Genomic DNA, 11,789 nt, shown 5'->3' with positions numbered 1-11,789 from the left:
CGAAAAAGAACTCACAGTACAGTACTTTCCATCCATGAGCAATGGAGAGTTTGGGCGACCGTTCCTTATACATATGTTAAGTCCAAACTTCGTCTGCAGCACGACAGTTCCACATAGTTATTCTTTCCAATACGCCTTTTGATGCCGTGCCCCGCTTGTTATTAGACTGTTCAACATAGTAGGACGGATTAATTATGTTGAATTTTGGATCGTACTCACGACTCACAAGTACGGATGGGTGATCTCTAGCTGAGGTCAGCTGCTCACGGCTCCCGACACCTATATTTTTCTAGGAAACCGCTCTTAAAAGTTCTGGAACCGTCTCCACTCATGGAGGGTTTCATCCCCCACATTCCGCTACCTCGACTCGCCTTGTCAGTTTTGAGAGTAACCAAGTCAGGGAGAGTGGTGATCCTTGCAGGGCATGAATTATCTATTTGAGCCTGGGAAGATGGACGGCGAACTAGTTGAGAAGTGACTAGCGGAATTTCATTCGGGGGAGACTATTATTTAAAAGAGAATTTATCGCTGCAAAGGAAAGACAGGCGTCAGTGAGAGGACTCGCGTCAAGGGAAGGACTAGCGTCAGAGGGATGACTCGCGTCAGTGGAAGGACTCGCGTCAGTGGGATGACGGGCGTCAATTGGAGGACTCGCGTCAAAGGCGTGACGGTCCAACCCGTCGCAGGCGGAACAAGCGGAAACAGGCGGAACAAGCGGAAACAGGCGGAACAAGCGGAAACAGGCGAGCACCCATTCTGCAACAATCAAGGGTGGTACGAATTCCGAGGGAGACCGCGCGGCGAACAATGACACGGTAGGATTAATTAAGCAAAGGATCTTTTTTTGGTCATCTGGGATCGACAGGGTCGCAGCAAAGTACTGAGATGGATGAAGACACGATCAGGTCGATCGCACGCGAGGTGGAATTCTAACGCGAAGGGGCTTTTGTAAGACTCAATTACCTTGGAATGGTCTGTAGACATGCAGAGCCGTAGCAATGTCGGCAGACGACTGTCTGGTCGAGAGCATAATATTTTGGGGTCATAGACACGTTCTGCATGCAAAAATATGATGACCGTTGCATTTTGTTTTCTGCTCTCTGCACTCGATGCAGGCGCGTTTCAGTCGTCCGTTTCCAAGCGAACGTAGTGGGGACACACGCGGAATGGCGACTTTAGAACTGGGCAGCGAGGGCTCGAGGGGCGCAAGATGCATCGCTGCCGTCCAATGGTGGAGCATCATGCTGGGCGAGGAGACTGGTTGGCTTCTCATCAACCACTGCGGCGCTAAGGTTTCATTAATGACGCCCAGATTAGAACTCCGCAGTACTCTTTCCGGTGTTACAAACCAGTTCCACATTCTCGAGTATGTAGTCTACCGTGATGGTCGACGGACTAGGACCAAGAAATAGATTGGCAAGTCTTGTGATCGAACCAGGTTTGAGATGAGTGTCTTCGAAGGCATACCTTATCATGAACTGTTTCACATTTCGTACGACCTCTTATCTAGCTTCTGCTTTTATGGAGCTCCTCACGTGGCAGATTTCCTCACAAGAGGAACCTCTCATGATCGTCACCGTCTCGAGAGAGCACTTCTGAGTCGCGCTTTCTAAGTCCGCTTAACTCATATGATAATATAACTATGAATGTATTTTTATAAGGATCTGCTTATGAGCCCGTACACGAGACAGTCTACATATTCTGGATCAGCACATAGGAAATGCCTCTCCGGTAGTAAACTGCTCTGAGAGGGCCCCCTCAGGATGATATGGTTCATGTTTCTAAGAACGCCTTGAGTCGGGCCACATATTGCTAAATCAGACCTAGCAGAGCGCTCATAGCTCCTCTGATGTAACGAGAACGGGTAATATTGAATCTAAGCCACATATTCTGATATCGGACCTGGAAAGAAGATCATGGTGCAGTTTTCATAAAACGTAGTAATTGGCTACGTTTGGTCTGGGCTCATTTTGTTCTAATACCCGGGAAGCTGACAAGAGCAGTTGTTTCTCCTTTCTAAGTCGCCCTTCACCTTCAGCTGCAAGCTTTTTCTCTTCGTCCTCAGATATCAGGAAGACTGCATTATTGCCATCGGAGGTTGCCGCGCGTTAACATTGGGCGGGGCTAAGACTCTGTAATTGTAGATCATATAGTGAATAATTTTTCCTTGTATATTTCTTCGCAACACGTTCCACGAGCGACGGATCAGAAGGATCCACTGAGAGACAATCCGACTGTCTCCAGTCCCCCCGTTCAAACGTCCAGAAGAAAATCTCGACGAACCCCGGTGGTGGTTGTGGAGCCTCCACAGTTGTAGACTCTGCAGCATCGGCTGAAGAACCTTGGCCAGGGGGAGTGACTACATGTTCCTGGTCCTCCACAGGGGCCGCTGGCTGTCCTTCATGGCGAGAAGCTGACAACGAGTCTTGGGTAGGTCCTGGAAGAGCAGTTGGTGCGGAACTTGGGCCTGGATGCAGCACCGCCTCGGCCAAATCGTTGTTGGGCGTTTTTGGTGGAGAAATTTGCCTTCCTAGAAATTCAGTTGACTGCTCCGGAGTCCGCCGCTCATGGTTGGAGAGGCCAAGCTCGCTCTCGAGCCGCTCCTGTTCTAACTGCTCCTCCAGCCTTTCCTGCTCTTCCTGAGCTCTCCTCAGATGGTCAATGAATGCGTCCACACCTTGTTCTTGAAATCAGCCCTGGAACAGGACCCTCGGATATGCCCCTACCCCAGGTCCCCAACGCCTTCACGTGACAGTCCCTCATTGCCCCAGAGATACGACGAACCTACCTTCAGCCAACTAAACAACCGCAGTTTATCCCACTAGCCGCTTGGAAAGAGGAAAATAAACATATTAAGCAACCACCAATCTGTGTCCATTGGGTAAAATGTGCAGTCCTAGGCCTTTAGCGCCATAAGTATCTGTCTTTAAAGAATGAGGACATTGGCATATATACTCCAACCCGGGGAAAGGGAGGGGGGATTAAAAGGTCTTCGTGTATCTTCAAACGAGAATGGTCTATATTGCAGGACCTTCTTCTGAAATTGCTTTCGACATTATGCTGACTGAGGATACAACGTATTAGCAACCGTTCCTCATGAGTGGTAATCGTCGTACTGATGCTGACAGGTTTTTAGATTGCACGCAGTCGTTGTTGCAAGTCCCCAAAGTATCGCGCGGCGTGAAGTGAATGAAGGCTTGTACTCTAGGCTTTTGACGACAAAGCTCTACCTATGGAATTACCTGAATAGCTGCCCCTAGAGATTATTAGTCTGCACATGTAGTTTTCGACACTGGAAAGTAATGTGGGTGAAGTGGATGCGGGCAATAGCATTAATAACAACACACGCATGAACTAGGACATAGTCATATTATTATTTATTATTATTTGGCGTTAATACTGAGTCTAGACTACGTCCGGTTATATCCCCCGTGTTTATATCTATAGATTTCACATCAGCCGCATGGGACATCAAAGACTGAAGGAGGCCGTGTGGCTGCTGTAGAAGGCGCACCAGGATCTGCTCATGTTTGCGTAAAATCTGGACCTGCGCCTCGAGTGTAGTCTTATCACGCAAGACCGCGAATAGCTCCGCTGACTTCTCGTCCAGCCTTTCCCGCAGCCCATCGCGTTTTGCCTCTAGATCCGTTATTTTCTCTTGAAGATTCCTCTCCTGTTCTTCCTTGCGCTTTCGGAACCGGCGTTGCGCCTCCCGGTTCTGCCTGCGTCGCTTGGTCTATGGCAAAGTGGTTAACTCAGTGCCGTTCAAACACGGCACATCAATGGGTGGCAAAAAAATGGAACTTACACAAAGCGTTGAAGATTCTGGACAATTTTCGATCACGGTAGGATGCATTAGAGGGCCACTTAAGTTCCCAGGTGGACGACTCGATACCCAAGTCCTCGGAGCCATGGTAAAGCTTGGCTTGCTGTATGAGTCGGCTGTGCCCGGGGTGTTGACGGAAGCAGAGCCTGTCTTAGTTACATCAAACACTAGAAGCTTCTCATCCATCATAAGCTTCACAATCGCAATGTAGATGAGGGACCCTCACCTTTTCACCAGCCGCTTCGGGCGGAAATTCACCATAATTATTGAATGGTATGTGGGTAGATAGATCTAAAACCTGCGAAGCCCAACAGTAGTCACCTAGATCCATCGCTAACGGCCTTCTTAACATAAACTATATTCAGGGGATAGAGGGGGATTATATAGTTTATAAATACGAAATATTCGACCGTACGATCGGTAGCTGCTCGACGCGGGCCCATGTACTATACCAGAATATGTCGCACAGCTCAATGGCTACTCTTCTCTCCCAGCAGCACGAGTATGGCATGAAGCTCAAGACCGTGAAGCTTTTCGCCAAAAGTCTATTCTGGAGGATTCGACCTCAAACCAATCAAATTTCGTTGTGGCGGCCCTGCATCCGGTTAGCGTTATACATGGCTCGCAAAAGAACTGGGGGAGGATTGCTCTAGTACGGGCATGATGCTCCGGCCGGATGCCAATCATACATCCTCGGCCGCGCTGGCAATTTTGGCAGATCGTGACTAAGACTGCATTAGTTAACTAACTAATCTCCACCCATGGGTCATCTTGAGTCATCTTCGCACAACGCCCTCCATGAAACCGTTCCCAGCTCAAGAGATCCAATAATATCTTGGAATCAAATTTGTTAAAGCGCAAATATTGGCGAGATCACTTGCATGGAACAGCCAACGACGAGTCACCCTCGTGAAGGAGGCGAACAGCCGTGCTGATTCAGCTTCTGTGATCCGTTCCATGGTTCGCATACGAGTCAATTATGATTGGAGTTTAGTGTTTGATAAGCAAGAAACCTATCTAATCTCCGTGAGTACAAGCCACATAGTGGTACAGTACTTTGATTCTGCTCTCGGACTGCACCGCAATTTAGTGGTGTCTCACTCCACACGACAGCCCCACAGCTGGACATCCCGTTCAGTTGGCGAGTCACAGTACCCACTGCCTGAAGTCTCGCTTCATACTTCCATAACAGCAATCTGGCGCTAAACTCATTTAGCAACGGGTATGTAGGAGAATTGGGCCACCTGCTGACTCTGCAGCATCATCTGTCACTTTGCCGACGGACCCGTCCAAGAACCCTGCGCTGCCTCGTCACTGACGGTAGGATCTCGTACGAGCCCCGAAGCTAGAAACGTAATTCAGATTGTGGTAACTTGATTACTGTTTTGGAAAGCCTTGGCCTCTCAAGCACTTTCCTAAATATTGGGATCGTGTTGGCCTAGGCCCTGACAGTGGATGGTAACTTCACATCTACTCTACTGTACGTCAAAACCGGAACCGTCACTATATATACTTGCACTCGAAGCCACCACTTCCTTAATCCACAGCCCGGCTCCCATATCCTCAGGCTGATCAGTGTAAAAGAACTCCCCGAGCAGGCGTCGTGCCTGATGCCTGTCGCTAAGGCCAACATGCTGTGCCACATACGCAGTGTGATCAACAAACCATGAGTGAGTGTTGTAGCCCTTAGATCCTAGCCCTCCAATAACAAGCATCCAGAATAGCAAGTCAGGAGCGATCACCAGGAGATAAGGAATTCGGGGTGCAAGAATATGCTTGAAGGTTTCCACCATGTGGCGCACGATGGGAAGAGATTGGACATGGGAGACACGGACGTATAAGTAGACGAGAAGGGAGTAACGGAGAGGCGGGTTAAGATCATTCACCTTGTATGTTGAATCGGAAGTAGCGGAGAGGAAGTCATGTTGAAAGACAGTAAAAAGATCATTGTCAGTTTGTGTTACGAGTTCAGGATATGCTTTGCCGAGCTCAAAATGTTGGATGAGCCTTGTGAAGATCGGGAGAAAGTACTTTAGAGATGGAGACACCTCTGTGTACCAGGGGGAGCTAGCAAAGCGAGTACCAAGAGTAGCAATATAGGGCGGGATTACGAAGCCAATTGCGTAATCATCAGGCCTTCGATAAAAAATGGCGGGCTCCTGAAGTATCTCGCTGCGAAACTTAGCTGACATTGAGATGATTGGTGGTTCATTCTGCAGAGCTGCATACACCGTAACAGCACTGGGAGCATTAGCCACGAAAGGGATAAACATTAAAGAGGTGTTGTACTGGTATATGCTGGAAACTGTCATGTGCTCCAATGCATCAAGACCGCCAGCTAGTTCTATAAGCGTAGCCAGACCTTTCATATGTGTCTGCAGAGCCGCAAATTCGGCATTGATAGTCTAAGCAGACTAGTTAGTAACCAACCACAAGAGCCTCAAACCTGACTCATCAATGGGAGGGAGAACCCCACACCTCGATTGTCACGATTGAGCCAACAAGTAACACTGTAGACTCTGTCACCGCAGTCACGGGATCCTGCAGAAGATCGTTCAAGATTCTGACGGCGTTCGTTCGAAATTGTAAGCAATCTCTGAGTGATCTTTGGCTTGCTACGGATGAAACACCATTACGAGATTCAAGAGCCGCCTTGTGTCCAGCCGCCAGACAGAGTTTGGTGTAGAGTTGCCCTGGGGACATGACCGCCCTTTCAGTCCACCAGGTGTTCATCCGCTCAACATTAAGCGGATACGTTTTAGAGGCCACGTAGAATCTGTCTGAGAACATTTTCAGTGTCGGCTGCGAATATGAGAAAGCTAGAATCAAGCAGGTGACGTACAATGGCGAAAATACATATGCATGGCGTTGCTCATTGGTACAGGGCAGGCGCAAAAAGGGTCGGCATGGTTTCGGCTGGGGACGGCAGATATATTGTTGATTGTCGGATGAATATGTGTCTCGTTTCCGTGGACGTTTTCTACCTCCTTCTCTCCATGCTGCGGCGTACAGCCCTTGTACGGCTGGGACAATTTCAACCGATCAACTGCCTCTTTCTTCCTTCGCTGATGGGCGTTTCTCGCAAGGAATGCCTTTTTTTGCTTTCCTATGCCGACACGTTGCGAAACATCAGCCTGAGTATTCACAAACATAAACTCATGCATGATACGCAGGCTGAGGTGTGGGGCGCCAGGTCCCTTTATCTATCAGCGGCGATGTTTCCATTAAGGGGAATATCGAGATAACCTCATCAACGGAAAGCTTAGAGACAGAGCTCATCTTAAACACACACAAAAAAAGAAATGGTTTCGAGGAGTTTCTTGAAGTGCAGACCCTGTTGACTACTCCGTACTGAGGGTAATATATTACAGGAGTGGGTCGGTGGGTTGATGGGCGATAAGACTGCCAGTAGAAGACCCGTGACAACCTGAATCTTCCATGACCCTGATTCCCGCAATCCCAAATTTTTGGTTCAGGTTTTGGGTCCAGTTCTACGGAATTGATGGTCCGAAATGGTCTCAGACCAGAGCAGGCGATCCAAATAGATTGATTACTCATAGAAGACTGGGTGAAACATCAAAAGGCGACAGAGGGGAAAGGAATGGGGGAGAAGGAGAGAGAAGCACTGATGGAGCCACTGCTGCCAAAAATAGTCCTCAAGGGTCTTGGCAATGCAAACCGTGTCTAAACAGCGAGTGCCGTGGCCCCTAGTGAGGGTCGTCGCCCTAGCGAGTGCGCCGTGACAGTCAACCCGGACACTGTCCATCACGTGCTTAAACGGGCGGTCTTGGCTTCGGACACTCGGGGCAATGCTATTCATTGCCTGGGATTTTTTGACTGGGTCGTCTCATCTCCCTTCAGGAAACGTGCCCACTCGGGCATCTTCCTGGTTGGTTCATGAAAGGATGGGACCACAAGGTCTTTCATGATGAATGTGAAGCTCTATCTTGATTGCAGAGCCAGGTTGCTCGTCCTTTTGTGGTTAGCCCTCCTTCACGCGGCTAACGCAGGTATCTGGTTGGCGAAGACCACGTCACGGAACAGGCCGAGAGGCTCAAGGTTGTCGAGTCCGGCTCACCAGAGGGTTCTCTGCTTTGGCTCTCCAGGAAGAGCTGTCACTTTATTTAAGAAACCAAGGCTAACCGATTCTTTCACTCGCAACTCTTAGATTTGTCGCTTCCACTTGCCTAGATGCGCCCATCCAGTCGAGAAGAATTTGCAATCGCGATCATCTGCGCGCTGACCCTCGAAGCGGAGGCAGTTGAGGAGCTCTTTGACGAAACTTACGACCGGTTGGGCGGACACTACAGGAACCAACCGGGCGATGACAATGCATATATATATCAACGGGAGGATCGGAAGCCATAATGTGGTCGTTTGCTATATGCCTGTGATGGGCAAAGGGAGTGCCGCCAGCGTGGCCTCGAGCTTGAAAATCAGCTACAAAAGGATGGAAGTGGCGCTGGTTGTCGGTATCTATGGAGGTGCACCATATCCGTACTCTGGCGGAGAGATATTTCTGGGGGATGTGATAATGAGCGACTCATCGTTCAATATGACTTTGGCAGGCAGTATCCTGGCGGCTTTGAAAAGAAAACAGATGTGAAGGGCACGCTTGGAGCAATCCGTTCAATACTGGCAAGCCTCAAGGCAAGGCGATCGCGCAGAGACCTTCAGGAGAAGTTGTCGCGGCATTTACAAACACTCCAAGAATCACTACCTGATTGGCATCGCCCTACTTCTGTTGATTCGGAGAACCCAGTTCCGGCCCCAACCCGAAGCCCATCACTTCTAGAATCCAGTCCCTCTCTTCAATATCTCTATCTGACCGCCGTAATGACTCCTCCGGTTCCCCCTGCTCACCCTGGCGAACACCAATTTTGGACCGATCCCATTCTCTGCAGATTTACTGGGCGCAGACATTTGTGACCTTGGTCATCATGCCATGGGGCATGGACATGAGTTTCCCAGCTGCCACGCTGCAGCTATCTGATCGAGTGTCGAAAGAGCATCAGGGCGTTTCGGCGAGCTTGGTCAACACAGTTGTGAACTATAGCATATCGCTTGCGCTGGGAATTGGTGGGACAGTGGAGAGGGAAGTCTCTAAGGGTCTGAGCGGGAGGGAGAAGGTGCTCAAGGGCTTTCAGGGAGCTTGGTATTTTGGTATTGGGCTTTCTGTGCTGGGCTTGGCGCTTAGTCTTTGCTTTGTTGCGACGCGGTATCATCGAGAAAGGGTAGTGAGGGAGAAGGAGCAACAGCCACATGTCGCCGCCAACTAAGTGCATAGAGCCGATATAGTGTTTTTGAATTTCCTGCCATCATATACGCGTTCGATTACACATTTGATAGTTTTGCAAAAGGAACCGCGCGGTTTCCAAAGCATCCCCAAAATGTTTTTCACACTTCAACACCCGCAGAGAATCTCTGTTCTTGGAGAACATACGTCATGACTCCATGACATCCAACGAGCCATCGAAAGATCTAAACCGCAAAGACACCTTCAAACTACTCAATCCCTAAACTCGAACCTAGGACTGGAGACAACCTAGGACTGGAGCCTAGGAATAAGCTACTTTCAACCTCCCTGCGAAACCGTTTGGGTTTGCAGCGGCCTTATTAAGTACTAAACATGTTGGAGGTTGATGACTTAACATGGATGGATAAAAATGATGACTGTTACGGAAGGGACCTTGACCTCTCAAGTATCTCTTCCTACACCTTGGGATCGTGTTGACCTAAGCCCTGACAATGGATTGACTTACACAGGTTTGCTCAACGTACAACTAGTATGAGGACTAGTCACGGTCGGGTTTGGCTAAGGTGGAACGAAGGCAAGCCCAGTCTTCACCATGTATGGTGAAGCCTGTCAAGAAGTACTAGACGAAGTGTTGTCGCAAAGAGTCTTGAATCAGGATGATCTGAAGGTAGCACTTAGAATAACAATAGCATTGATCACGAAGAACAAGTAAGACTAAATACAAGTGGAATGAGTGTTTTTAAATATCCTTCGCTTCCTACCATCCTTATACCTCCAGATGGTATACGAGATGGTATATCCAATAGGGTCCCCCGTCGCCGTATACCTTTCTCCTACCACTCCATGTTCCTCCAAATAGTATACGCACGTGACCCTGGTTCTTGGGTTCTGGGTTGAAGGTTCGCACGCGTTGCCGCCTTCCTGGGGTATGGTGTCGGTCTCCTGAGAGTCCGTCGTTGGTTTTTGGGATCTTGGTCTGGCGTTCGTAGGGAATCAAGTCCGTAGAGGTGCATATATCATTGATTTCCTTCCATCGTGATGGATCGGGTTTAGCGCTCAGTCCTCGATCACTGAGCCCCCGGGCAGGTTGCGGGCATCTTTTTGTTGCGGGTTGGTTGATTGGTTGTCGGCGCCCGATAATTCTGCCCAGCGTGGCCGCCCTCAACCTGATGCGGGCAGTGTCATAACAGTGCGATTATCTCAAGGTCCAGACCACGCGAAACTAGTTGATCGCGCGATCATTGCGCGACCAGATAAGTCATCTTAGTCTAAGCAGCTTCCTTTGCTTTACGGGTTTAGGAGGGCTAACCTCCTTTAGAGCTCTCAATATTATTCCAGAGGGCCTAAGAAGGAAGTAGTCCCCACGGCCAGGTACAGTATATCATGCCAGAGCACAGGAAAGCATTGCCGTGCAAGATTCATTCAGATAATTTGGCCGTTTAGGACAGAATTACATGTTCCCTCAACCCACTCTCTATTTAGATTCCAGGAAGATATCCTCCAGAGCCACAACGATTGGACAAGGGTAGCATTCATCCTGTGACGTCAGCGAGGTTATTAAGTGAGCTACCAAACTTTAAGTGCCACCTACTAATCTTCTTAACGTCCGAAGCCATCTTCCTTCAGTAGAAGAATCAAAGATATAGATCTCACCAGTCTTTCTAATCCGGATAGCAACCAGTATATCAGCCTTGCATTCCAGGCTATATTCTGCCGCTCTTTTGAAGATAGTGTTCTTCCGTCTATTTTTCTGCTGTGATGCCGCCTTTGCGGTTTCAGAGCGACGCTTTTTCACCCAAGACGATTTCCGAGGCATGGTAGACGGTAGACAGACTATGGGCTTTCTCGACCCTGATCTAAGGGGAGCATTATCGTCACCTAAATAGCTTTGAGATTATGTCATATCAAGGCTCTGGCTGACTTCGCAAGGTCAATTTACATAACCCTCTCTCGTTTGCACTAAATAACCGTTCAAACATGACATGAGACTTTGTCCCCTTACGTAAAATATGTATATGGTCTTAAGATTAGACGTTATTGAATGTGGATTTCATTTCTACGGTCGCACTTGGATGCACCATCTACAGTAACTTCTCTACGGTTTATCTAATGTAAATATGCTCCTGGATATGAATATTGTCCCTAATGTACTCAAAGATCATGAGCGTCGTCCCAAGGTATCTGAGTTCTAGTGATGCTTGTCTAGGTTGTGTCTTCGCCAATACATCTTGTTGCCCACCGACTCGTTGTAGTATTTACAGTGACGATCATCGAAATGCTCGGCTCGGAAGTGTTGTAAGAGGCCTTTGTGGCGGGAGTACTGCTTCGCCTGGTTCATTATCACCGTTCGCCAGCCCCTCTGACTGTATAAGTTCGTCCTTGCTGTCCTACATCTCCCCTCCTAACTCCTCCCCATACTCTACACTCACCTGGTCGCGACCCCGTTATCTCACTGACTCCGAGACGCCCGCCCTCTTTGCCCCCGATTTTTAACCGTCGGACATTCACAATGTCAAAAATAAAAAAATATCACACCTGGGTCAAATTAGGCGCTTTGGGATAATGGGCGCTTAGCGGCCATAGCAAAGAAAGGATGCCCCAGGGCAGGCACTGCCCTGGGGCATCCTTTCTTTGCCCTGGGGCATCCTTTCTTTGCCCTGGGGCATCCTTTCTTTGCCCTGGGGCATCCTTTCTTTGCCCTGGGGC

General features: G+C 48.9%; 4 protein-coding genes across 4 annotated transcripts; 1 reads left to right on the top strand and 3 right to left on the bottom strand.

Annotated features, from left to right (window-relative positions):
• Positions 1-3,357: 3,357 nt before the first annotated feature.
• Positions 3,358-4,280, bottom strand: BJX68DRAFT_251271 (bZIP transcription factor). The gene is made up of 2 exons (XM_071042367.1): positions 3,809-4,280; positions 3,358-3,736 (listed from the first exon to the last, which is right to left on the bottom strand). The coding sequence occupies exons 1-2, from the start codon at positions 4,013-4,015 to the stop codon at positions 3,374-3,376; spliced, it is 570 nt and encodes a 189-aa protein (XP_070891866.1). The 5' UTR covers positions 4,016-4,280; the 3' UTR covers positions 3,358-3,373.
• A 335-nt stretch (positions 4,281-4,615) lies between these two features.
• BJX68DRAFT_251260 (uncharacterized protein) lies at positions 4,616-7,419 on the bottom strand. The gene is made up of 3 exons (XM_071042366.1): positions 6,669-7,419; positions 6,305-6,606; positions 4,616-6,231 (listed from the first exon to the last, which is right to left on the bottom strand). The coding sequence occupies exons 1-3, from the start codon at positions 6,988-6,990 to the stop codon at positions 5,302-5,304; spliced, it is 1,554 nt and encodes a 517-aa protein (XP_070891865.1). The 5' UTR covers positions 6,991-7,419; the 3' UTR covers positions 4,616-5,301.
• Positions 7,420-8,766: 1,347 nt separating this feature from the next.
• Positions 8,767-9,105, top strand: BJX68DRAFT_273700 (uncharacterized protein; the record flags this gene model as incomplete). The annotated part of the gene is made up of 1 exon (XM_071047527.1): positions 8,767-9,105. One exon carries the CDS (start codon positions 8,767-8,769, stop codon positions 9,103-9,105), a length of 339 nt encoding a protein of 112 aa, XP_070891864.1.
• A 1,529-nt stretch (positions 9,106-10,634) lies between these two features.
• On the bottom strand, positions 10,635-10,996 carry BJX68DRAFT_251243 (uncharacterized protein). The gene has a single exon (XM_071042365.1). The coding sequence runs from the start codon at positions 10,897-10,899 to the stop codon at positions 10,660-10,662; it is 240 nt and encodes a 79-aa protein (XP_070891863.1). The 5' UTR covers positions 10,900-10,996; the 3' UTR covers positions 10,635-10,659.
• Between the last annotated feature and the right edge of the window lie 793 nt (positions 10,997-11,789).

The sequence above is a fragment of the Aspergillus pseudodeflectus genome, assembly GCF_044049435.1.
Source record: "Aspergillus pseudodeflectus strain CBS 756.74 chromosome Unknown BJX68scaffold_141, whole genome shotgun sequence".
In the NCBI taxonomy this organism is placed as follows: domain Eukaryota; kingdom Fungi; phylum Ascomycota; class Eurotiomycetes; order Eurotiales; family Aspergillaceae; genus Aspergillus; species Aspergillus pseudodeflectus.
This window is presented reverse-complemented; position numbering and strand designations above follow the sequence as displayed.

Excerpts from the sequence above, each read along its gene's own strand:
- BJX68DRAFT_251271 (XM_071042367.1), bottom strand. The coding sequence starts at position 4,015 with ATGATGGATGAGAAGCTTCTAGTGTTTGATGTAACTAAGACAGGCTCT. Across the intron at positions 3,737-3,808 it reads CAGAATCTTCAACGCTTTGT|ACCAAGCGACGCAGGCAGAA; the intron begins GTAAGTTCCATT and ends ACTTTGCCATAG.
- BJX68DRAFT_251260 (XM_071042366.1), bottom strand. The coding sequence starts at position 6,990 with ATGCATGAGTTTATGTTTGTGAATACTCAGGCTGATGTTTCGCAACGT. Across the intron at positions 6,607-6,668 it reads GCATATGTATTTTCGCCATT|ACAGATTCTACGTGGCCTCT; the intron begins GTACGTCACCTG and ends AAATGTTCTCAG. Across the intron at positions 6,232-6,304 it reads GCTCAATCGTGACAATCGAG|ACTATCAATGCCGAATTTGC; the intron begins GTGTGGGGTTCT and ends TAGTCTGCTTAG.
- BJX68DRAFT_251243 (XM_071042365.1), bottom strand. The coding sequence starts at position 10,899 with ATGCCTCGGAAATCGTCTTGGGTGAAAAAGCGTCGCTCTGAAACCGCA.